Source organism: Musa acuminata, chromosome BXJ1-8, assembly GCF_036884655.1.
Source record: "Musa acuminata AAA Group cultivar baxijiao chromosome BXJ1-8, Cavendish_Baxijiao_AAA, whole genome shotgun sequence".
NCBI lineage: Eukaryota > Viridiplantae > Streptophyta > Magnoliopsida > Zingiberales > Musaceae > Musa > Musa acuminata.
Window position 1 is genome coordinate 52,135,522 of NC_088334.1, and position 24,370 is coordinate 52,159,891.

Genomic DNA, 24,370 nt, shown 5'->3' on the forward strand with positions numbered 1-24,370 from the left:
GCATTGGTTGGTTGGAATTGATAAAATGATAATTGGAAAAAAATAAGTATTAGTCTCAACTCTCAATCACATTGGCAATCATTTCAGCCAAAAAGAGGCCATTTATGGAGTGCTTTTAAAAAGTTATCACACCGCTATGGTGTTTAGCTTTAATGGCAAAGGTTATGTACATCGAAAAGGAATATTAAAAATTAGTATGTCAAAAGTGCTGCACCGAGGTATAATGTTGAGTGTGCATATACCATATGACAGTAAATAAAGAATGCAATCACAATGGGAGATTAACCATGTCATAATCATGTAGCAATTATGACATATAAAGACAGCAAGTAAACTAAAATATAAAAGGTTTTTATCAACTCATCCAGGAAAATGTGTATAAATGGGATAAGCTAGAAGACAAGTAAGACACCATAATAACATGAGAACCAAAGGGATTGTTGAAGACAGCATGAATCCATGCATTTCTAGTAAAACCATTTTGATTCTTAACAAGAATCTAGCATTTGTTCACATGCTGTGGGTAGCAAGATGTCGTCAGGCTAGCACAAACTTTCTTGGAACAGTAACAAGGTGCTTGTTACTTTAGAAATGTAGTTTGTGCATTTTGCTTTACGTATCAATCATACTTTAGAAATGTTTTAGAAAGAGATCATAGACCTGTGAATTCATCAATAACACTTCTCACATATCACAAGTAAGCAAACATCGAATGAAAGAATGAGATCCTTGGAGTTTACTTAACATATGGCAGACACCGAAGACCTACTCCCTCCTCAAATGGGGGAAAAGATAACTTGACACTATATACAACAGAATGCGATGCTTTTGCATCCCAGGTACCAAATGATGCAATTAAGAAATGCAAACCATTGCATACCAGAGAGATCTCTTGCAATTAATTTATTCTGTATCAGCCTCCCCAAACGATTCTGGAACTGGTCCAGTCAGATGACCGTGGTGTCATGCTTTTTCTGAATCATCAGAACTAACCTCATCATTTCCGAAAGCAAATGGCTGGTACCCAGCAAAACTAGATAGCTGACCTGAACCACTACTGCTCACAGATCTTTCAATATCCTCAATGTTTGACACAATTGAGATTGGCCGGTCTGGGATTGAAGGGACTGCCAAATCAGTCTCCAATATCTTCACAATCTGATCCATCTTAGGCCTTGCATGCAACTGAGGATGGGTACAGAGGACAGCAACAAGTACATACTTCTCCAACACTTCTGTTGGCCCCAATTCCTCCATCCCCTCCTCAAGAACAGCCATTGTCCTCCCTCTTCGAACCAATGACCAAGCCCAGTCGCTCAGTACAAACGCTTGTCCCTCACCCATGGAAACAAATGCCTTCTTTCCACTGAGGAGTTCCAGTAAGACAACTCCAAAGCTGTACACATCACTCTTCTCAGTCAATTGTCCATACAAGGCATATTCCGGAGCAACATATCCAAGAGTTCCAGCCACCCTGGTGCTCACATGTGACATCCCCTCCGGCGCAAACCTCGCCAAGCCAAAGTCCGCTACTTTGGGCTCAAACATCTCATCCAAAAGAATGTTGCTTGCCTTTATGTCCCTGTGGATTATGGCCGGTTGAACTCCGTCGTGCAGGTACGCCAATCCCCTGGCAGTTCCGAGAGCGATCTTCTGCCGCAAGGGCCAACTGAGCCGGTGATCCCCGGTGCCGAAAAGGTGGTCATGGAGGCTCCCATTCTGCATCAGGTCGCAGACGATGATCCGCTGGTGCCCCTCCATCTGGGTGGTGGCGAGGCAGTAGCCTCGCAAAGCAACGAGGTTCACGTGGCGGACGCTCGCGATCACCTCCACCTCGTGGGCGAAGCTCGCGTCCCCTGCGGCCGAGCAGTTCTTGAATCGCTTCAGCGCGACCTCGGTGCCGTCGGCCAGCACGCCCTTGTAGACGTTGCCGTAGCCTCCGCGGCCGATGATGTTGTCCCTGGAGAAGTTCTTAGTGGCCTGCTTGATGTCGTCGAATCTGAACTTGACTAGGGTTGTGCTCGCGCTGATCGACTCCAGTGCCAGCGAGGGTTCGACCTCCGGCTTCGAGGGCTTCCTCCGCAGCTTCCTCCGCCGATTCAGATAGCGTCTGACCCAGAACCAAGCCGCGAGAGCGGCGAGCAGGAGGAGCACGAAGCAGCCGGCGGCGACGCCGTAGATCCAAGTGCTGGAGCCGCCGCCGGAGGGGGAAGGGGCAGACGTGTTGGGGCTGAGGAGGAAGAAGCAGTAGGCGTTGGCGCCGTCCGAGGGGCCCAAGCTGCTAATGGCGCCGCCGGCGTAGATGGCGGGGTAGGAGGCGCAGTCGGAGACATTCCCGTGGTTAGGACCGGGAAGGTAGGCGGCCTTGACGCGGTTAAGGCTGACGGTGCAGGCGGTGCAGGCGGGCGTGGTCTGGAAAGACTGGTTGCAGTTGCGGTCCATGTCGCTGATGCCGGCGGACGGCACCACGTTCTCGAAATCCTGCCGGGAGGTGATGTTCATGCACCCCTGGGCGATCCACTCGGTGCGGAACCCGCATCCGGTGCGGACATCGAAGGGGTCAGCCGCGGAGAACAGCGGCGCGAGGGCGGCCTGGAAGGCCGTCCAGCAGGCGGCGGCGGCGTCGACGGGGGGGTGGAACAGCGAGTCGGTACGCAGGTACTGGGAGAGGGTGAGGTGGAGGAGCTGGAGGGCGTAGGTGCAGCTGTGGGCAGAGTCGGAAGAGTTAGGGGACGAAGCGGCGGCGGAGACGAACTTCTGGGTCACGGAGAAGTCGAGGGGGCAGGAGGAGGAGTTCTGGGAGAGGGAGAGATCCAGCAAGAGAAGCAAGCAGAAGGCGCTGAAGAGGAGACGAAGGGGGTCGGAGACGGCGATCGTCATTGCGGGCAACCACTTCTTCGGCGCTTGCTATTGGGTAGCGGTAATCAACCACCTCTCCATCAGATTAGGTTGTGATGGCGTGAGTAATTATATTGACTATGAGTTGTCTTGTACCACAGCAACACCAATGGATGGAGTAGAGAGAGCTGAGGAAGAGGCTTCGGGGAAGGAGCGGGAGGCAGAGGAGAGTTCCTCCACCTGCTCTGCTCTGACCTAATTTGGTGTGCTTCGAGAGGAAGAGAGGAGCATGTAAAGATGAAGAGGTTAAGGAGGCGCCGAGATTGGGGAAGGCTGCCGCCGATGGTTGGAAGTTTCGTGCTTTTGACGAGTTAAGGTTAACTGTGTGTGGTTGGCGATGCCGACGTGTAATATAAACTATTTTTTTATTTTTAATTCTATTATAATTTTTACTATAATTTATTAATATTTTTAAATATTACAAACCTCCGTTAATATTAATTAGACCGTCTTAATGCCAATTAATTTATCAATCTTAATATATATATATATATATTATACATCTTAATTGATGTTAAAAAGTTCATCAGTTACTAATTAATTTAAATAAAAATATATATTCACTTGAAATAAAATTTGACTGACATGTTTGTTCTGCGGCGGAAGCCAATCCACGGCAGTGAGACGAAGGGCAGCGGTCATATCCGCGAGAGGAACCGAAGCAGCAGCCTTCGCTTTCGTTTCCCTTTTTAACCTCCGACGACGAGCGGGAGGAAGAGATGCTTATCCCAAGGAGCAGCAGCTGCTGCGCCCGTGCGCTTCGTCTATCCACCCACCACCACGCCATCCACATGGCCGTCCCCTCCCTTCTCTCCTCCTTTTGCCATCTTTTCCCCCGCGGTCACGGTTTCAAACCCTTCCCCCAATTCCTCTCCTCTTCTTGCTCCGCTTCCCCTCTCTCTTCTCTTTCCTCCGTCCCCTCCCCCAAGCCCAACAAGAGGGTCAAGACACTGGTCGCTGCAGCTCTGCTCGAGATCGGCGGCGTCAAGATCGCCAAAGATGGTAACTTTCCTTTATTTTCTGATCAAGAATCGCAACTCATCCTTCTAGAATTCCATCTCCGTTCACAATTGCTGTTTTGGTTGATGAATCAGACGTGGTGCGAGAGAGCGATCCCACGAACAATGTGCCTGACAATATCTTCTCCAAGATCGGTTTGCAGCTCCACCGGAGAGATAATCATCCGATTGGGATCTTGAAGAATGCCATCTATGATTACTTCGACACTAATTACGCCTCCAAGTTCGTCAAATTTGACGATCTTTGTCCCATTGTTTCCGTGCAGCAGGTGATTCTTCTGCATTTTCTTCTGATAAAGTTTGATATTTTTGTTAGGGTTTACAATTTTTTTTATATAATGGCAGTGTATCGATCAAGATTCGAATTGGTACCAAACAGGTCTTTTGTTATTGCTGTTATCTTTAACGAATATGAATAGGAAAAAAGGATACTTTCATGTAGCTTTAATCATCAATCTATATACTACATTGTGGTGTGACCAGTAAGCATAATATGCTTCCTACTGTGTATACACGAGATTGGATGAGTAAGAGTTTGGGCTATGTTGGTTACAACCTTGCTAGTTGGAAAAAGAAAACCCATTCCTTTAAGGTCGGTTGACAATTTCAAGAATGCTGGAAAAGATTTAGATGCTTTGCTGTGTGCTCTGAAGTCTACAAGTTATATCGCAGATATTCTTGAAGTATATGATGATGAAAATTGAATTGCTAATGAGCCAACAAAAGTATGATGGAAATTATGGCAGTCCTGTGCCTTTTTTCTTGTTGTTGGATTTGTTTGAAGCTTTCTGTTCAGATTTTTTAAATGCATTCCATTTGAAGTTCACCAAATTTGGTTCATTGCATTCTTGTGGCTGACTATAGATCTGCTCACTGCAGAACTTCGATGAGGTTTTGGTGCCTGCTGATCATGTAAGCAGGAGTTATAATGATACATACTATGTTAATGCGGACACCGTCTTAAGGTGCCATACAAGTGCTCATCAGGCAGAGCTACTGAGGGAAGGACACAGCCATTTTCTTGTAACCGGGGATGTCTATCGTAGAGACTCCATTGATTCAACTCATTATCCTGTGTTTCATCAGGTTTTTGTCCATCGAAAGATTAAAGATCATAGACCTTATGTGGATATATGCGATTTCTTATTTTGAGCATCCAGCATATAGATGGAAGGGGTTCGCGTCTTCTCTCCCGACGAGTGGAAGGATTCTGGAACTGATGCAACATCTTATGCGGCCATGGATTTGAAGAAATGTCTTGAGGGTTTGGCAAGGCATCTTTTTGGTATTTGGAATCCGCGACATTTTCATTTTTGTTTAAATTTAACCAGAGATGCATAATTATAATTTGAAGATATGTAACTTGGAGTCCCAAGTCTAAACGTGCCTTAATGTGCAGGTGCTGTGGAGATGCGGTGGGTTGATACTTATTTTCCATTCACCAATCCATCATTTGAGTTAGAGATTTATTTCCAGGTTTGTTGCCTTTTGCCAGATCTATTTGATGGATCCTGCCATTGTCTTCCTCTAAACTTTCTTCTTAGAGCTGTATTTTATGAGCAGATGCTTTAATTAACTGGATCATTAGTTAAAATGCTTTGAGATTCTTAAAAATCAACTCTTGTTAACTTATGAATTAGATTCATTAATATCTACTTTGAAGTAAGCTTTTTGTTGAATGATACCTAGACCTAGTTCGTCCGAGTCAAGTAAGTTGTCATCCCTAGCTCATTTTAGGAATGACGATTGTGTAGAGCATGGTTTGATGTACCATCCAGAATGGTATGAAACACATGTAAATATCACCTTGCTTGAGCTCTATGTGAGTGAACTCAACTTAGTTACATAAATTTCTATCTGAATTCATCCCAAACTCAAACTATAGGGTAGCCAAACCCGGTTTAAGCAGATCCGATATTCTTAAAGTCATTGAAAAAATCCAACAGCTGCCATCCCTAACCTAATTCAAATAACAAATACAAGCTGAAGAAGGAGCAAACTTAGAGCAAGGCTTCTTGTTTAAGAAATTCAAGTACTTTCCAGCATTTATTTCTCGTCTCTTCTCATTTTTCGAATCCGACTTTTCATATTTCTTATGATGTGTTAATTTGTAGCTTATAATTGCGTTCCTGTTGATGTGTTTTTAGGAGAATTGGATGGAAGTGTTAGGGTGTGGAGTGACTGAACAAGACATACTCACAAGAAATGGTAGGAAGGACTCTGTTGCATGGGCATTCGGGCTTGGGTTAGAAAGACTTGCGATGGTTCTCTTTGATATACCAGATATTAGGCTTTTCTGGTCCACAGATCAGCGGTTTACATCACCAGTATGTATTATTCTGGCTTTGCTTCTTCTTATTATAACCGATGCTAGTATTTTTTGTTTTTGTTAGGAGTATGTTCTTTGCTTTGATGTATAACCATTCCATGATCTCCATGTTTCTTACAAATGATGTTAGATCGTATGTATCATCATAATTTTCGACCAAGAATCAGATGTCATGTGACACTTGTAACCTTTTACTGTAAAACCAATAGGATCCAGTGTCTTACTGATGCTGAAATTTTTTTTTCTTAGCTAGAACTTTGTGCTTTGCATCGATTTGTAACCATTCCATGATCTCCATATTTCTTATATGTGATGTTAGATTATAAATGTCATCATAATTTTTGACTGAGATTTAGAGGTTATGCGACACTGGTAACCTTTTTACCATTAAATCCAATAGGATCTAATGTCTTATTGGAAACGTGTGTTACAAGCATGATAAAACACATATTTAGAGAATGATTGCAACAGATCATGAAAGTTTACAAGTTTGAGGAACACACGTGGGAAAAGTATTGGGGAGTGGTGTCCATGAACCTGAACAGTGTACACTAACTAGAGATTGTTTATGTGAGAAAGGTTGCAGATTTGGATGATCTATTAGAGAAATAAGGACTGCATTAGTGCTTTGATGATCATGTTAAGCTTCATAAGTAATAGTAATACACCGAGTGAACTCCTACTCGACACTTAGTGTAAACACTCATGATAGCACTAAGATGTAAGAACAAAGATCACACATCTTAGTTGATATTAAAGTCTGATACAAATTTGAGAAACATGATTTTGCATCAATCGATTTAAATTGCAGATATCATTATTGTTTTTAGATGTATAAGTTAGAAATTACCTTTGATTAACAGCTACTAAGCTAATACTGTTAAAAAAAAAAAAATTTTCTTCCATGGTGTCAATGTGTCATGTTCATGTAAAATATGCTGCCAAACTTAGATTGGGTCTTCCATTCTAAGCTCTATTGATGTCATGCCGAAAAGGGTCGAAAATGTTTAATCCCAAATTAACAATGATCCACTCATTAAGTCTTACTAGTCAATTCATATCTTCAACAACTAAACTTTTAAGGTATTACTTTTGCAAATGAGTCAAGGCATGCAAACCAACACAGATATTTGCAGCCAGCAGTCCTTCATTGAATGGTCATATTTGTACCATAAAATGCTCTATAAGATACACTTCAGAATTAAAGAGCTCTGATTTGCTAAAATTGGTTTCTATTAGTTGCTAAGCTTTAAGCTTCGTGTAATTCATTTGATCTACTGACTCGTTTGTACAGTTCTCAGAGGGCAAGCTTGGTGTTAAGTTCAAACCATTTTCGAAGGTAATCACACTGCTACTTGAACTTAATAGCTCAATCTACACCTTTTTTTTTTTTTTCGGGTCAGTGGAAGACGTAGATACTGGTTTTCCTTTTTGCTATTTTTCTTTGTCCAGAGTCGGTGTACGAATATCGGAAGCATTTTCACAGTTTTGAAATATGTCTTTGGGATACTAACATATTTCTAAGTCGGAATTATGAAGATTAAAATTACGTTCACCCAAAAGATCAAAAACAAAATTCTAAGATTCACACATTAGATACTAAAATAAATTGCTAAGCAGCATGAAGGAGACAACAGTTTATTGTTTTTCCTTAAGTGGTATTCTTTGAAACTCATCAAAAACTTGATGTCTTTTGCAGTTTCCTCCCTGTTATAAGGATATTAGTTTTTGGATCAGTGATTCCTTCACCGAGAACAACTTATGTGAAGTTGTTCGAGGAGTTGCCGGTGATCTTGTAGAGGAGGTATGATACAAGTGACATTTTTTGGCTGTTCTATTTGTTCATCTTCTTATCAGTCCTTTTCAAATTAAAGATAAATTTAAAGGATAATTCTAATGGGTTGGACTGGGGGGCCACCTGTAATAGGGATAATCCACGTATCAGTCCAGGCACATACCCATGGTGAAACGAACTATGTTATACTGTCAACTGAGAACTGTCTTGCTTTGCTCAACATTTGAAGTTCTTGCCTCTGCAGGTGAAGTTGATCGACAATTTCACCAACAAGAAGGGTATGACCAGCCAGTGTTATAGAATCACATACAGGTCGATGGAACGATCACTTACGGACGAGGAGATAAACCAGTTGCAGGTATGGAGAATGAATGTTTGTGTCTTTAAGGATGTGTGCTTGTCGATCGACAACTGATGTATCCATACTAATTTTTTCATGCAGTGGAATGTCAGGGAAGCAGTGCAGGGCAAGTTGTATGTCACACTAAGATAAAAACTGAAGTCCGTCAGCTCTATACATACTAGGAAAACATTTGTAACAGAGGACTGACTCTACACTGCATAAACCCTGTTACACCCGATTGATGACTATATCAGGCTTCCTTTCACTTGTAGCTGTGCACACAATATTTCTAGTGCTTACTAAAGTGTAATATCCTAATTTAATCCAACATTTTAAGTGAGAATTGACTTTGAATGAATTTACGGACGGGATTATATACCGTTCTATTTACCAAATGACTTTGTAAATCTGTGATTCCAATAGGTTAATGAGCCAATTATTACATGGGATCAGATCAATAACGACAACAAGTGTGATGAAGCCTTCGAACAAAGGATTGATGTGTTTATTAGATTAAGAATTTAAATGTCAATCCGATACACATTTACCGAAAATAATGCCAGTAGTTTCAGTATATTACCCATCTTTGCCTTGACAAAGTAAATATCCATCATCACTTAAAAGATGCTTATTACCGAATTACTTCTTGGACGAATATATATATGTCATGCAACTGAAAGTAAAATTTAGCAACGGTGACAAAATCCATGAAGAACTCAATTTATCTGGCAAGGAAGCAAATCCACGTATAAATATACTCTGAAAACCTTGATTACTACTACAAAAGTTCCATGGCATATGTAACAAGGAACGATCTGAAGCATGCTTTAGATTATACTGTACGGAGATAAAACTGCTGAGATAGTATGTATATAGACACATCTAATGTCAGAGCATTAAGTAAAATCATAATTTAGCAAAAATGAATACAGACCAGAACTGATTCGTGAAATCACCTGGCACATGTTAAGGGAACTATGCACATTTGTTCTCGGGAAGAAACTGGTCACAGCCTTTGTGTCTTAGCCGTGTAGTTGACCGGGTTTGTTTGATGTGATCCGCAAAGAGTCGATGCCTGTAGATGACAGGAACAAAAAAAAGGTGTAGGGACAGAAATTTTGTTGGCTAAAATTCAATGTTTCAGGAAAAAAGAACTTTAGAAGTACTGACCTTTCATATTCTAGCTTCTGGATTACTATACCATTGAGCAAAAGCTCCGAGCTGAAAATGCCGGCTCCTTTACATAGAATTCAACTATGGTAAGCTGTTGGATCTCTGATTGTATAAGCCCAATTCAGCTTAAATGTTAATAAACATGACAAACAATACCTTTCTCAAGGAGAGGTATGCAAATGTTGTAATCTTCTTCACAAGAAATAACCAAAAGATCATCCGGTACTTTATCTTGTTTCATTTCAGATCTCCCGATTCTCTTGAGTGTCTACGTAAAATTTGACAAGTGAATAATGGATTAGTGAGTGTCAACAAGATCAGCAGCATGTCAATTATGCTGACTATTCTTTCCTGTCTATCCAAGTTAGAGAAAAAAAATAACATATTATGTTGTGAATGCCAGATGTGCATTACCTTACCACGAACAAATATTGAACAAATGCGGAAAATAGGTCGGATGCGTAGGCAAACAATTCAGGCCTCTCAGTGCATGCTAACCCACCATTACAAAGAACTTTAGAATAATGCTTCATTTCAGGCATTTGCAGACTTGTGGCCCCTCCGCCATTTCATGATATATGAGTTGTGTTATATACTTCCAATCTAAATCCCACCCCTTCAACATATTTGCAGTACCATGGTTATTTCAGTCCTTTGGTTCAATAGTTTTTAAATAGCTATATTGGGAACTAAGAAAAGGTTTTGTTGTTCAAGAGTCGGGTTAATGAAAAGACGGAATAAACCAAGGTATTCAAAAGTTGTACACAAAGTTCAAATGTTTGGCTCATGATTTTATGATTTCTGTAAAGAGTAAAAAAGCATTCTCAAGCTAATTTATTAGTAAAAAACATAATCATGACATGGTTAACTAACTAATTAGATCCCAATTATGCAACACAAGTAAATACAACTACTGCTGTCACTTGACTTCCACCCTCTACAGACTGGTGCAAATTTTCTAGCCAATGCAAGAGAGGAAGTTTTCATAGAACCTAAAAAGAACCTTGGGGAGATGGGAAGATCTGCCATGATGACAGCAGTTTAAGCTCATAGAATCAAGAAACCAAGGTTCATAATTTCGTACCGTACCAAAATTTCGAGCTTTGCTCGATATGGTACGGTACGGGCATACCGAGCGGTACACCCTATATATATATATATATATATATATATATATATATATATATATATATATATATATATATATATAATAAAAAAATATAAAAAAATAATATAAAAAAGGAGGTGTACACTGCCTCGACGACGCTGCCTCCTCTTTTTTCTCCTCGTCGTGTCAGATGAGGAGAAGACGCGGTCTTCTCCTCATTTGCGGTGTTCGGTGAAGACGTTGAAGGCCGCAAATGTCTCCAGCCTTCGTCGCGTTCTCGTGGTCTTCTCCTCATCTGCGGTGTTCGATAAAAATGTCGAAGGCCGCAGATGTCTTTGGCCTTCGGTGAAGAACGATGTCGTGGACAAAATTCAAAACAGAATGTTTGATGTAATACTTATATATGTCCGTGTCTTTTGGTTTGTTCATGCTTTGCATAGCATGCAGAGGGACGGTCGAATGCTTAACAACCCCATTTAAGTTGGGTTTTATAGTCGTTTTAGGCTTGTAAATAAAGATTGTGTCATGTGGACACTTATGAGAGATATTCGATCTGTAGTGGACCATTTTGACCCTTTATTGTGCAACCGTTCAGAGCTTGTAAAGTCTGTTTGTAATTTACATTGTCTATGAAGTGTTTCCTGAAATGTTTGCTTGTGGATCCCGAGTGAAGCGCTTTCTCTAACCCGTTTTCTCTTTTGTAGGTCCCAAGGGACCATGGGAGGTTTCGAGAGGCTGACCTTTGCGGACGGACACGCAAGGGTGCCGCACGACTTAGGCAAAACCAGCTAAGTCTATGACAACGCGACGAAGGCCGCAAGCGTCTTCAGCCTTCTGGGTAAGCACATTCAGAGTTGTTTTTCTGTTTAATAAGATGATCAACAAGTTACAAAACCTTCAGATCAACAAAAGCTGATTTGTGGAACCAGTATTCTTTGCCGATAAAGCATCTGCATACTGATCAGCTAATAAAGCCATTGCATCACCTGTTTCTTCCAAAGTGTTACTGAATCCAGGTTGGTACAAATTTGAGTCCCATTCTGAACACTTGGGTGTGTCTAAAGGTAAGATAACTGTTGTTTTGGCTCTATGATATCAAAACTCATTCAGTCAAAAGAACAGGTGATGGGAATTAATAGAATGGCCAAGTTATTAATTTTGCCAGAAGACGGATACTGATGAGACAATGGGTAGGTGCCAAGGAAATATAATCTGATAGGAGAACTAGACAGCCCAGCAAACATAACCTTGTATGTGCAAAAGAAAGGGTCCAAAGAAAGGCATTCTAGACTCTTACAGAAAAGTGAAAAATACAGAATGAAGAAAACAAAATAAAAGGACAAAAAGGGAAACAAAGGAATTGGTTCTCATTTTGTATTTCCCTATTTTTCTATATTGGAAATAGCAGCCATTTTATATGTGCAGTTCAGTATGTGTGATTGATTAACATACAAATATATAATCAGATTAAAAGAATCAGATGATTATATTTATATCTAATCATTCCACAGTCCTGGTAGTGAAAAAAATTAACCCACAGGTATATTCATGCCCAAAAGTTTCTCAAAGGTGAGTTCTATATTGAGTCTTGCATTCTCATCTTAAATTCCTTGTGTACTGCCCAGTGAGGCTTTAACAGTGGGCCTCAGAAGCCTTCGGATCTCACTGCCCTCAATAACCCAAAACTAACCAACATAGCTCAGACATCGATCAAGTCTTTTGGAGCCACGTTGGTGGCAACGAATGTTATATCTAGACTAGTCAAATAACTATACTAGGAACTTTTTGATGATCGGATCTTCAATAAAATTAATGGTGGCCTTTATAAGAGAATATCTGTTTCAATTTAGTGATGTTTCATGTTAATTTGAGGGAAGCAAAGTTTAACTTGATGAAGGTCAGAAATTTTTAATTGAGATATAAGGTGGATTATGTGACCAAGTTTTTCTAATAGGCTTTCTCTAGTTATTTAAGAAGTCATACTGCGTCTAATTAGCAAAGTTACCCATCAAGGGGCAGAACCACTAGGAAAAAATTGCTCTGGAATTCTTTTACTGGGTTTCAATGCGGTTTGGATTCCGGATGAACTAAAGAAAGACCTCATTAGAGATTCTTTTCAAGTGAATTCAAAACTTAGAATACCAGATAGGTGCCTAACAAGACACTCTGTCATTATTACTTCAACAAGCAAATGATAATTACACAAGTTCAACACCAGAGTCCCTAGATCTTATATACCTATTTAAAGATCAAAACCAAAAAAAGGGAAGCCTAGCACACAAAGCTTTCTCCAATGCAAGTTGGAGCATTGATGTGCCCAACCTTACATCCAAAATAAAGAATATATGATTTCTAGACTTAAAATTTAGGATATGTTGCATAGAAAAGATGAATAACCTGGCCACGAGATGCCTTAACCAAGCTGGAAACAAGATCTCCATTGGGTTTGACATTTGGTGTTATAAACACTTTTTTACCCTGCAAAGTTTTTTTGACAATGAGATAAGTGGTCACTGTTAGTTGGCTGCATCATCAAGAAGCTAAGTAGCAAATCATAGTGACAAAAGATCTATAGCCATCTAAACCTACAATGACCAGAAATTACCTGCAAAAGAGGACAATGGCATGCACGAGCCAGTGAAACAGGCATACTGAAACCTATCTCTCTCTCCTTCTTAAGATCTCTCAGTATGTAATTTTTCTCATCCATAAAACAGCCTGCCTGTCCACAACTTTCAAGCCACATAGGTGTAACCACAAGTTTACCAACAGCAATTGCCTCTAACATGTTCTGTGTGCGAACAAACCTGTCTGTGACAAAATGAGTTGCATCTGAAATTGAAGATGCAGTTGGAAGTCCTAAGCGTGCCAAAATCTACCACAAAAAAAGAAATCAAATATCATATGGTAGCTTTTACCCAATATTTGTACATCTAAGTAAAAAATGCATATACCAACATATTTACCTTCTTCTGCGGCTTAATAGTATTTTCAGCTAAATGATGACTAAATAAAACACGAACACCAGCCATATATTTCCGCCTTCGCATATCTTTCATCATAGGAGTTGATGCCCCAGTAGCATCTAATCTAAGAAGTTCTCTAGCAACTAAAGATGTTGATACAACTTTATTGCATGATCTTGGAGGATATTGAGATGTAAAAACAGGTGACACAGCATTCATTTCTTTTGATGGTGTCGTACAGGCTAAATTATTTGGTAGGCCTTTTGCTTCTGATGACCCAAATGATTTGTCATTTTCTTCAGCATTTTCAACATATTCTGAAGATGACATGTGTTTTTCTGCTTTTTCAGCATGCAAACTGTGGTTCTGAAGGTCAACAGAAAGAATATCAGCATCAGTTGGAATAACAGATTGAAGCAAAATTGTCCTGACCGATTCCTCAGTATCCTTGTCTGAAGATGGTTTAAGTGATGATCTTGTCTTCATGCCACATATCATCCTTACCACACTGGTACTCGGAAGTTCTCTGGCAGCTTCTAGTGACCTATATGTAAAAACAGATCTCTTTTTCCGCTGAACCTTATCCAGGATATCTGATATGCTTCTTGTGAAGATTTTCTCCTTCCCTTGTTGTTTGAAGGATCGTTCAATTGTCTCTGATGCACCAATACCTGACACAGGTGATGCTTTATTCAAGTCGCCATTCATGTTGCCAGAATTAACCTGACCTGTTCTCCTCCGTTTAGGATAGCGAGAACTATCTTTTGTCAAAGATAAAGTTTGAAATTCTTCTCCCGGAGATGCACAATTGAGCAACTTAGTATGAGTTGCAGGATGCCTTTTCACTTCTGTGGTTAGATTTAAACCTACATTAGCACAACCTTTTTCGGCCTCCACTGATTCTGATGTGTCAGAAACAATATAATGTACAGCTTCTACAGTTCTAGAAACATGTGCATCCGTCAACTTGTTAGGAACTTTCTGACAATCAGGTAAATCCTTATTCTGTTTCAACATCTTCACTCTCTTGGAATACCTAACACGATGTGCAAGATGTCTGTCCACCAAAATGTCATTATGTTGTTTTTGTTGTTCATCGAAATGTCTGTCCACCATCTGTTGTGTCTTTTCATTAAGAGTGGACTTAGAATAATCATGTCTGCTAACCAAACTCCTGGTATTTATCAACCTATCTGGCTTCCCCTTTCCCCTCTTTGCCTGCCTTTTAGCAATTATATCCACCAAACTATTTTTCATTCTTGAACTAGTAGAAGAAACTCTAGGTACATTTCGGTTTTCACAAGATTTTGTAGAGAGCATCTTTCTCCTTTTAGAACGTGTCACAATGACTTCTGGATCATTAACAGAAGTCCTATTTTCCTGTGGTACATTCTTTGAAGAAGCTGTGTTCATAGTTGGAATTCTGGCAGAATTGGAATTCAGAGTCAAATTTTCAGCATCAAGATGCCCCGTGTCCTCCTTTTCTGCATTAATCAGAAATCCATGGACTAAGGCTTCCATAGCCTCAGCTGCCATTTGAGTATCAGGACCAACATCACATATACCATCTGAACCTCTTTTGATTTCAGTTACATCCAATTGAGCTTTTGTATCTTCGAAAAGATTCTTCCTTATATTTGTTTCAGAAATACAAATCCTTTTACTTCTTACAGGACTGGATATCATTAACCTTGAATCTGAATGAACTGTTCCTTCATCAAATAATTTTCTGTTTGTACCTACCTCTCCACTTTTACCAACTGCATCTCTGGTTATGGCAGATTTGAGATGTCTAGTCGGGTGTTGGCTTTGAGTCTTCCATGCACCACATGTTTGTTCAAAGAAGGAATCCTTTCTTTTACTGAAGAACTCACCTCCTCCATCATCTTCAAGGTTATCATTCCAATCAAAAATTTGTGGCTTTCCAACTGGACTTCTGCAATTTGTCTTTTCAGAAAACAGTTGAACTCTCTTTGTACCAGAAACAAGAGACAACTTCAAAATATCAGTTTCAACATCTTTGGTTTCTTGAGATAACCCCACATCATTGATTAAAAGAAACTTATCTACAGATTCCAATGCATTTGCCTGGGACACAATACTAGGTTCTTGAGAATTAACATAGCTTAATCCTGCAACAACATCATCAGTTGAGAGCAAATAAGGTGTGTCCACCTTTGAAAAGATGCTGTCATCCTTTCTTATACTGTCATTCTTTTCAGAAGGTAACAACTCATTGAACAGTCTTTTCACCCTCATGTTGCAGCATCTGCTCTTGATTCCCTCTTTACAGTAGTTCTGGGTAGACCTCTCAAAGCTTGCAATTTCATGGTCCAAGTCTAACTTACCAACTTTGATTCTGAAAGGTGTCAGTTCCATTCTGCTTTTTGTCCATTTATTCACACCAGTTACTTCCAAGCCTATCTGTCCATCTACAGCGCTGTCTTCTTTTTCACCATGTTCAATATTGTTAAAAGATCTCGACACATGTCCAAGTTTCCTAGAAGCAAAGTATCGAGCTGCAGCAAGACCAGATGTGCGCATTGCTTCTGTGCGAACTGCAGTAAAGCTCCTTACAGTAGATCCTTGAAAAATAAGAAACAGAGATATTGTAACTCAATTACGTCAAATAAAATGAAAGAAAAAAAACTTTGCGAGTGTCAAATTTGCCTCAATTTGGCTCATAAACCAAGAAGCCTTTGCTTGCAGCAGAAAGACGAGAATATTTACCAGGGTTTGACTTGCAACAACTTCCACTCACAATAACCCAAATATAAAAACATGGTCTCCAAGAGAAAATGAGGAAGAAACAGAAGCATGAAGCTATAATCTTTTCTAGGACAGATTTTGCAGAAAACAACTGGGCAAATATAGAATATATAGAATGGAAAAAAATTGTAGGAAGAATGATCAACATGAATAGCAAATGACAAGTGATAAAACTGCTCTATAAGAATTAGAAAAAAGCTTGAAGCATCATAACTTGTGATAATAAATGATGCCTCTAACAAACACAAGGGTAGGATGACCTGAAAATAAAATATCACATATATAAAAAATAGAAGCAAAGAAAAAACTGAGTGAAACCCAAGGTTATCTATAGAATGCAAAGCATACAAGGCAATTCAGATTAATCCCACTTCCTAAGCTGTTCAGCTATTCAATGAACCAAGACCGGATGCATTTGGTTTGAGTTAAAATAAACAGGGTTAACTTATCTTAACCTGGCTAATTAACTTTTCAAGACTGTAGGAGCATTTTTTTGGTTTGGTTTCTAAAAGTTGGGTCAATTGGGTTGGAAAAAGAGATATCTAAAGTTATTTCAAACCACCATTTCAATTAATCACTTTGTCCTGATTATTTAGGTTAAATGCCTTTGACTGGCTAATATTAATACTTCTTAGCTTGAGAGTCTGATAACTAACCTAATAAACACCAATCATGTTTTTTTTTTTGGAGCAAACAGGCAACTGCGGAAATATGATGTCACTAGCAAAAGAAAGCATAAACTTCACTTTCCAAATCCCAAGCCACATCTGATACAACACATACATAAAGCATATGGGCCACATACTCATGGCTTAAAACTCAGTGTATGTTAGTCTGAATGGTGAAAGTTAGACATTGCTACTAAGGTCCAGTGAGATGTATCTGTATCACTAGAAGTCAATTATTTTTTCAGAAAAAATGAAACATTAACTTAAAAGCCGATTACAGAAGACACATCTAGCGTCAGAGGTCAAAACATTCGATAATTGTATAAGCCAGTTATCCTTCCACAAAAAAGTGGATCAATTAGACCTTACAAATTTGGCTATCCAATTAGCCACACTGCCTATTTCCCTATAGATGTGTACTATATTGACTTTTGTAAATTTGGACATTAGCCATTTAATGTCCTTAAAAACATTCCATGTACACCAAGGGGGGTTTGGTTCTGCCATTCAGTACATCTGATTCAATTATGAGGTATCTGATTTCTCCTTCCAAGCCCTATTTCAAAGCCAACAATTTGCACATTAGACTAATTCTATTTGGTAAAAATCACCCCAGAAATTATGCATTTCTCATGGCAATTCCTCAGGACGAAACCAGTACCCACTTCTTGGTGTTATTCACTCCAAGAGCCATCCACATTTAATTTGACCCCTGCAATTGACATATCTCATTAGTCCTTCCTACATTCAAACCTATGTTTGTCCATAGTGTCAAAGGTATGAGTTGCAGCCTTGTATACATGGTAGAAGGTCTATTAGGACTGTGATTATGGAGAGCCTCGTTATGGTCCTTCCAAATAAGCCATAATGTGCTGGCAACCCAAAGCCCTTAGGATCATATTCGGATAAGTATCCATATCATCTGCTTGAGCTAGTGTCCCTTGACCCAAATTGTCAAAAAATTCTGAACTCAATATTCAAGTTATACATAATGTGACTCCAAACTTCCTCAGCAAAGGTGGCCTAAGAGAAAATATGCTCCAATCTTTCTGAAATGAGTGAAAAGATATAAACAATCTTTTAACCAGCTTTAATAACCATTATCTCTTTTTTAAATACACACTTAGTTTTTTACTTCCCTAAAGAATAACAACCATAACCTTTACTGAAGGCATGAAAGTCATGACTCCTGAAAAAAATAATAAGAACTATCAAGAACCCCTGAAAACTATGTTCAAAACCTACCTGTTCATCTGGAATTGACTCGAGTTGAATGTTTGCTTATTTCTCTGTTCCCTTACCCATGCCTCAAGCCTTTGAAACCCTGGATATCACCCACCTTTGACAGTGAGATCCCTTAAAAAACTTTAGGGAAGGGTCTATTTAATTTAAGAAGGATGATAACAAAGACTCAATGCATGACATGGTTTCCGTTAGCAAAAGACACCAAGATAGGTCTTGATCATGTGAAAGCAGGATCATATGTCTATACATTCTTAGGAAAGAAAACTTAAAGAAGAAAGATGAATAATATAGCTTGCCATTGACAGCTTATTAGAAGATTAGTGTCACAGCAACCACTCAAAACAACCAGACTCAGGAAACATATAAGATAATATAGCAATCACTGTTGCAGCACTTAGGAAAGCAAGGAAAGGCAAGGCAGCCAAAGAAGCAGCTCGTTGGGCTAAAAGTCGCAATCATAATATTTGCTCAAATAAGAAGGCATACAATCGAAACCTACCGGCATCCCCATCATCATCATCATCACCACCACCATCATCAGTGGAAGCATCAGAATCAACCATATCAACTTTCTTTTCATCTGCCAAGCCTGAGTTTCCTCCATTCTCTAAGACCTCCGGTCCGAACGCATCACCTGCATCATCCTCTCTAACTCCGCAGCGGGTAGCACCATCATCCAAAACACCCTCGTCGTCACCACTGAGCACCTCGGTCCTATCCGTCTCTTCATCGCCACTGTCGACCACAGCGGTATCCTCATACTCATTCACCAATTGCGTCTTTCCCCGCTGATCAATCCCCCCAACGCCCTCGCCGTCAGAACTATCGGAGCCATCTAGGGCTTCAGTCTCACCGTACAAGATCGGGACTTCCCCTGCAAGAAGTGAAATCCTCACCAAACTATCAAATCAACATCACAAGACGAAAACACAAGAAAAAAATTACAAATTTCGTTGTCCAAACATTCGCAGAAGAAAAAAATTACGGCAATTACCGGGAGCCGTAGAATCAAGATCCAAGACCTGGGTCTCCTCGTCGTCGCAGCCGGCGGCGGAAACCATGTCGATTGGAGTGCCGGTTGGACTCCGCCGTGGTGACAAGTGCGATCTTAGAGAGAGAGCGAGTGATCGGAAACGACGACGAAAGAAGAAGGGTTTGAGCAATAATGCAATATAAAAGCAAGAGGAGAAGATCAATCTCGAGCGATGGGAAGAAGGCGGAGGGAAAGATGGAGGTGCCGCAATCAATGTGGGGCCCAGTCGACGTGAAAACGGGTCGGGTCGGGTCGGGTCGAGGCAGAGCTTGGGCTATATCATGCGGAAGGCTGTCCGTGCCTCATCCAAACCCGATCCGCCAACAGTCCAGGCTTAAGAACTGGGAATCATCGATTCTGATTTATGTGAATAAAATAATTTTTATATTTTAAAAAACAGAAGCATCTCCGATTTTTATAAAAAATGGTTAAGTTATGTCATGTCAAGAAAGAGAAAGCAAGGGAGGTCGTAGCGATGGACGAAGGCGGAGAGGCAGAGATAGGAGAGGTCGAAAGCGAAGGTGAGATAGAGATAGAGGCATAGGAGACGACGAAATGAGAGGTGGTGGGGACGATGACGCCTAGAGGAAAAAGAAAGTATATGAGACCACTATGTGTCTAGCATCAAAGTATTCGACAAATAACTACTTAAGGTAGGATTAGAAACTTCTAAGCTCGTCATCAGTGTGAGAAAGGTTGCATGCATACAATACCCTATTAGGCAATAGCAACTCGATCCTATTACTGGTGGTTATTTCCATAACTACGCCTCATCTCATCATTAATGAAGGTTTTGATTTTTTTCTTAAAACTTGAATTATATGTATCATTATATTAATGATTTATTATGAATCAACATGCCACATAAGCGAAATATAACGTCTGTTAACTCAAATTTGACGGGAAAACTTTATATGCTATGTTTTTGAAAATATACGAATTATTTTAGGCATAGATAAACCATAAAAGCTTAAGTAATCCATGACCAAAACCATCTTAAAATTTTTTTAATTTAAATTATATATATCATTATGTTAATAATTTATTATGCATCAATATATTACGTAAATAAACTTTAATATTATTTATTAATTCAAACTTAATAAAAAAATTTATATGTTATATTTTTAAAAATATATAAATTATTTTAAACATGAATAAATTATAAAAATTTAAATAGTTGATGATCAAAACTACATCGACTAAAAATAAACCTTAACCCTTGAAATTATTAAAAGAATTATAGACTCACTTCTAACAGGTAATAAGTCTGATATTCTAATCTAATTTGTTTAAAACTTTAGCAATCATTGTACTTCACCCCAAAGACAAAAAAAAAACATTTTTATCCACATAATAATTCGTAAAGAAATTATTAGGAGTTACTGGATATTCTAACATAAACATTTTTATCCATCTAATTTTTATCAACATTTTTATCCCCATTTAATGTTGGTCCTTACAATAGAACAAAATTCATCAAGATATCAACAAATGGTTTCAGCAATTATATCGACCAGAAAGGCATAAATCGGCATAAATCACCAACGAAATCACTACGCTGGCAATAGAACACAACATAATATGAGATCGAGTATTAGTTTATCAAAAAACACAAAAATGTTGAAGTTGCTTAAATTAACTTAATAAGACTGATGACCAAAAGAAGCACATGACCAAGTTTTGCTAGCAGTCTCATGCTTTACTTCTGGCAGTACATTATAACGATAACGACGCAGAGCAAGTTTACTAAGCTACAGAAACTTGTGGCGGAACACATTTCTATCTGCTTAACAAGACTTTGCCTCCACTAGTTCCTGGATCAGATCGGCAGCATCCTGCACGGTGATGATTTTCTGTGCACTTTCTTCTTCCACGCTGATACCAAATGCTTCCTCGAGACCCATCACAATCTCGACCTGCATATTTGAGAGAATATTTACATTTTGAAATGCGTAAAGAGAATTGTCTGGCACTTTTCCACAAGATAATGAGAAGAAATTCCACAATGGCAATACCTCAGGTAAATTCAGCAAACAAATGAACATATCACTACAGTTGAAACAGAACAAAAATTAGATCGGTGCCATCAAGATCCATGAGTAGTCATGACCTACATCAGGAGAAAATCTATGCCAAAAGATGCATATTACCAAAGTCGCAGAATCTTAGGGATAAGCCCTTAGTTTCAATGAATCCTGGGAAAGTTGTTAGGGTACTGTATACATAATCAAGAGCCCAGGACTTCAACGATATAATTAATCTACATGAAGTGGAAAATTGTTTTAAAAAATAAATGTTGAATATTACTTGGGGATTTGAATAAGCTAATGCGGTTCGATAATCAAACTACAAGTTTGCAAATCAACAATCTTGGACCACATGCTGAAGGCAAAATCTAAACAACCACCACATAATACACATGTTATTAGTAGCTATGGAAGACTGAAACTAGTTAAAATTCTGTGTCATTTCGGAGGTACTTTCTGAATCTGTAATGTCAAGGGCAAACAAGATACCGTGTCTAGAGAATCAGCACCAAGTTCAGAAAACTTTGATTCTGCAATAACAGCAGTGCCTTCTGGTACTGCCAACTGCTTCCTGACTATTTTCAACACCTTCTCCAGAGTATCTGACTTGGCCTATTAAAAAAGACAGCCCTTCAGTCTATTTCATGACTTGGTATGAGCTAGGATGCTGGCAAATAATCATTTAAATCAATAAATTACAATTATAAAGCAATAATAACAGCTAAAATGGGGAGCTCTTCATGCATTCTGACCAGCAGTCAAACAATAGATGAAGCAACTGCAGGACTTCTTTTAGCTCATAAATTTATATCCAAGTAAAATGGAAGCTTTGTCATTCCAGTGTCTTAAAACTAATTGAATCGATTACGTTATTTTCCAGCAACCAAGAGGCCCTTAACTGCATGTGTTATTCTTTCTTGAAACAGTGTAGTCCTTGGATTTCCCTTTTTTTTGTCAGCAGAAACTAAACAATAATCTTGTTCTAGTTTACAAGGTAAAAAAGTAGAGTACATTTAGTTTACTATTTGGCTTTCATAATTTGGTCAAAGTGAGAGCTAATGCACATTCTTCATTGTTAGTACTTTACAGCCAGATTTATGCTACATTGTTAAAACAAAACATAAGCACTATGCACCTAGAACTTTTCATGCATTTTACTTTTTGTATCACACATTCCAGACAGATATCTATGAACTAGATCAGACTGACATGCTGCTCTTTCTTTCACCCTTTCCTTCTCCAACATTTTTTGTACAAATGTGTTCTCAAACCAAGAAGACTGCAAGAGTATAATGTATGACAGCCACTTCAAAAACAGTAAGAATAAAAATCTACAATAGTTGCATAATTAAAAGATACATACAGCACAACAAATCTGAAGGCGTGATGAGGCAGGTTGCAATCGGATAGCTGGAAAACTCTTCCTTATGCTGGAAAAAGAAATTGATTTGAGACTAGAAAACTCTTTAGCAGCCTGCAAACCATCCATAAACCTTGTATTATCGTGTCTGGATAATTTTCACAGCAGATAAAACTCATCACAGAACAGAGAAAAATCAACCAATAGTTTGATATGAAATTTTTTGTGACCTGCTTTCATATCTGTCAATCACTATCTCTCCATTGCCTGCTTTCACATCTTTGATGATTTAATTCATATCTCGTCTAGGGTGCCACATTTATCTTTGACCCGACCGATATAAATTTGTAGACTAATACATTTTTACCACAAGTCTTAAACTTGCATTTGTGTAGCAACAATAACATAAGTGATCTTCACTTCTCCTATAGAGAACAGGGGCACGCCCTTCCCAATCTTATTCATAATTCAGGCAATGACTAATGCAGCATAATATTCACTCTAGAATCCACCTCCAGAGCCCATTCTGGATATGTGTACCCCATCATAAATATTATATATTACAGAAGGAACAAATCCATGATGCAACCAACAACCAGGCAAAGCCATGGAACTGCCAAATCAGTAGCTTTCTTATTCAAATAAGGTCATTTTGCAAGCGTGTTTTCCTCAGGACATCAATAGACAGTTTATACATATTTACAAAGTCCAGCAGTCTGATCTTCAGATTAAAAGCAACTAAATTTTAATAGGCGACTTTGAAAAAGTAGTCATCAAATGATTGTCTTAAGATGCTACTGTAAGATCATGGAAAGTTAAAAAAAGACAATTATTGGGCAGAACCCTATTCTTGAACTGAAGTTTATTACAAATCAACAAACTATAGGATATCCCAAAAGCAAAACCCTGAAAAGTAAGCCTCCTTGGTGTCCAATTTCCTTAAAACTTGGGTGCAGCTCCTTCAGCCGATCACCATTCCCACCGTTTAATCTCAGTACCCAATAAAGACGATATGAAAAGTTTTTCCATTACTTATCTTCTTTTAACAAACTTCAGTGAAATAATGTTTCACAAGGCCTACAGATCATCACTAACTTGGTGTCCTAATCAACTTAATAACCCAGAAATTGACTTAGAAAAATCAGATCAGACGCTTGATCCGATCATTCGAAGATACCACGAAACCGGGCGCAATGAAGAAGATCTTGCTATGATCAGGCAACAGAAATAGATTTATAGTTCGAAATCACGAATAAGAAAATCTTCTTCGACGTCCACTCATCCGATCACTCCTAAAACCGCAAACGAAGAATCCAAGATCAGATCGAGGTGACGGCAGATCGATAGAGATCACTACCTGCATCGAGTGCCACGGGCGAGAGGCGATCGAGATCGTCGTCCCAGCGAGATAAGCCATGGGTCGATGAAAGGTGGAGGAGAGTGAGCGAGAGATCGGCGGCGAGCACGAAACGCAGGGAAGATGGGAGTGCGCCGTGTAATAGAGAGCGAGGGTGCATACACTGAAGATGGACCACCCGGATCGAAAGTTGCTGTCGCATTTTACATAGGATCGGACGGTCAAAAATTGTTGAGGGAGGGACGGTCGTGTTAAATGACCAAGACGCCCTCGTGCT

General features: G+C 39.3%; 4 protein-coding genes across 8 annotated transcripts; 1 reads left to right on the forward strand and 3 right to left on the reverse strand.

The window, feature by feature from the left end:
- Window positions 1-713: 713 nt before the first annotated feature.
- On the reverse strand, window positions 714-3,196 carry LOC135588797 (probable LRR receptor-like serine/threonine-protein kinase RKF3). 2 transcript variants are annotated; one of them, XM_065081113.1, is made up of 2 exons: window positions 1,047-3,196; window positions 714-974 (listed from the first exon to the last, which is right to left on the reverse strand). In XM_065081113.1, exons 1-2 carry the CDS (start codon window positions 2,878-2,880, stop codon window positions 964-966), a joined length of 1,845 nt encoding a protein of 614 aa, XP_064937185.1. In that variant the 5' UTR covers window positions 2,881-3,196; the 3' UTR covers window positions 714-963. The 2 variants fall into 2 exon arrangements, with proteins under 2 accessions (XP_064937185.1, XP_064937184.1); XM_065081112.1 differs by having other exon boundaries at window positions 714-3,196.
- A 298-nt stretch (window positions 3,197-3,494) lies between these two features.
- Window positions 3,495-8,779, forward strand: LOC135588798 (phenylalanine--tRNA ligase, chloroplastic/mitochondrial-like). Its single transcript, XM_065081114.1, has 10 exons — window positions 3,495-3,900; window positions 3,993-4,186; window positions 4,797-5,003; window positions 5,085-5,202; window positions 5,317-5,393; window positions 6,065-6,244; window positions 7,541-7,585; window positions 7,946-8,050; window positions 8,286-8,399; window positions 8,484-8,779. The coding sequence occupies exons 1-10, from the start codon at window positions 3,618-3,620 to the stop codon at window positions 8,532-8,534; spliced, it is 1,374 nt and encodes a 457-aa protein (XP_064937186.1). The 5' UTR covers window positions 3,495-3,617; the 3' UTR covers window positions 8,535-8,779.
- On the reverse strand, window positions 4,070-19,501 carry LOC135585980 (uncharacterized). Of its 4 annotated transcripts, none has more exons than XM_065081107.1 (9): window positions 19,308-19,501; window positions 18,813-19,187; window positions 13,632-16,216; window positions 13,271-13,540; window positions 13,063-13,143; window positions 9,714-9,825; window positions 9,555-9,621; window positions 9,341-9,459; window positions 4,070-4,207 (listed from the first exon to the last, which is right to left on the reverse strand). In XM_065081107.1, exons 1-8 carry the CDS (start codon window positions 19,372-19,374, stop codon window positions 9,360-9,362), a joined length of 3,657 nt encoding a protein of 1,218 aa, XP_064937179.1. In that variant the 5' UTR covers window positions 19,375-19,501; the 3' UTR covers window positions 4,070-4,207; window positions 9,341-9,359. The 4 variants fall into 4 exon arrangements, with proteins under 4 accessions (XP_064937179.1, XP_064937180.1, XP_064937178.1 ...); XM_065081108.1 differs by lacking the exon at window positions 4,070-4,207 and having other exon boundaries at window positions 9,184-9,459; window positions 13,271-13,397; window positions 13,473-13,540; XM_065081106.1 differs by lacking the exon at window positions 4,070-4,207 and having other exon boundaries at window positions 9,184-9,459.
- Window positions 19,502-20,914: 1,413 nt separating this feature from the next.
- Window positions 20,915-24,263, reverse strand: LOC135588799 (acyl carrier protein 1, chloroplastic-like). The gene is made up of 4 exons (XM_065081115.1): window positions 24,094-24,263; window positions 22,740-22,850; window positions 21,866-21,988; window positions 20,915-21,265 (listed from the first exon to the last, which is right to left on the reverse strand). Exons 1-4 carry the CDS (start codon window positions 24,151-24,153, stop codon window positions 21,137-21,139), a joined length of 423 nt encoding a protein of 140 aa, XP_064937187.1. The 5' UTR covers window positions 24,154-24,263; the 3' UTR covers window positions 20,915-21,136.
- Between the last annotated feature and the right edge of the window lie 107 nt (window positions 24,264-24,370).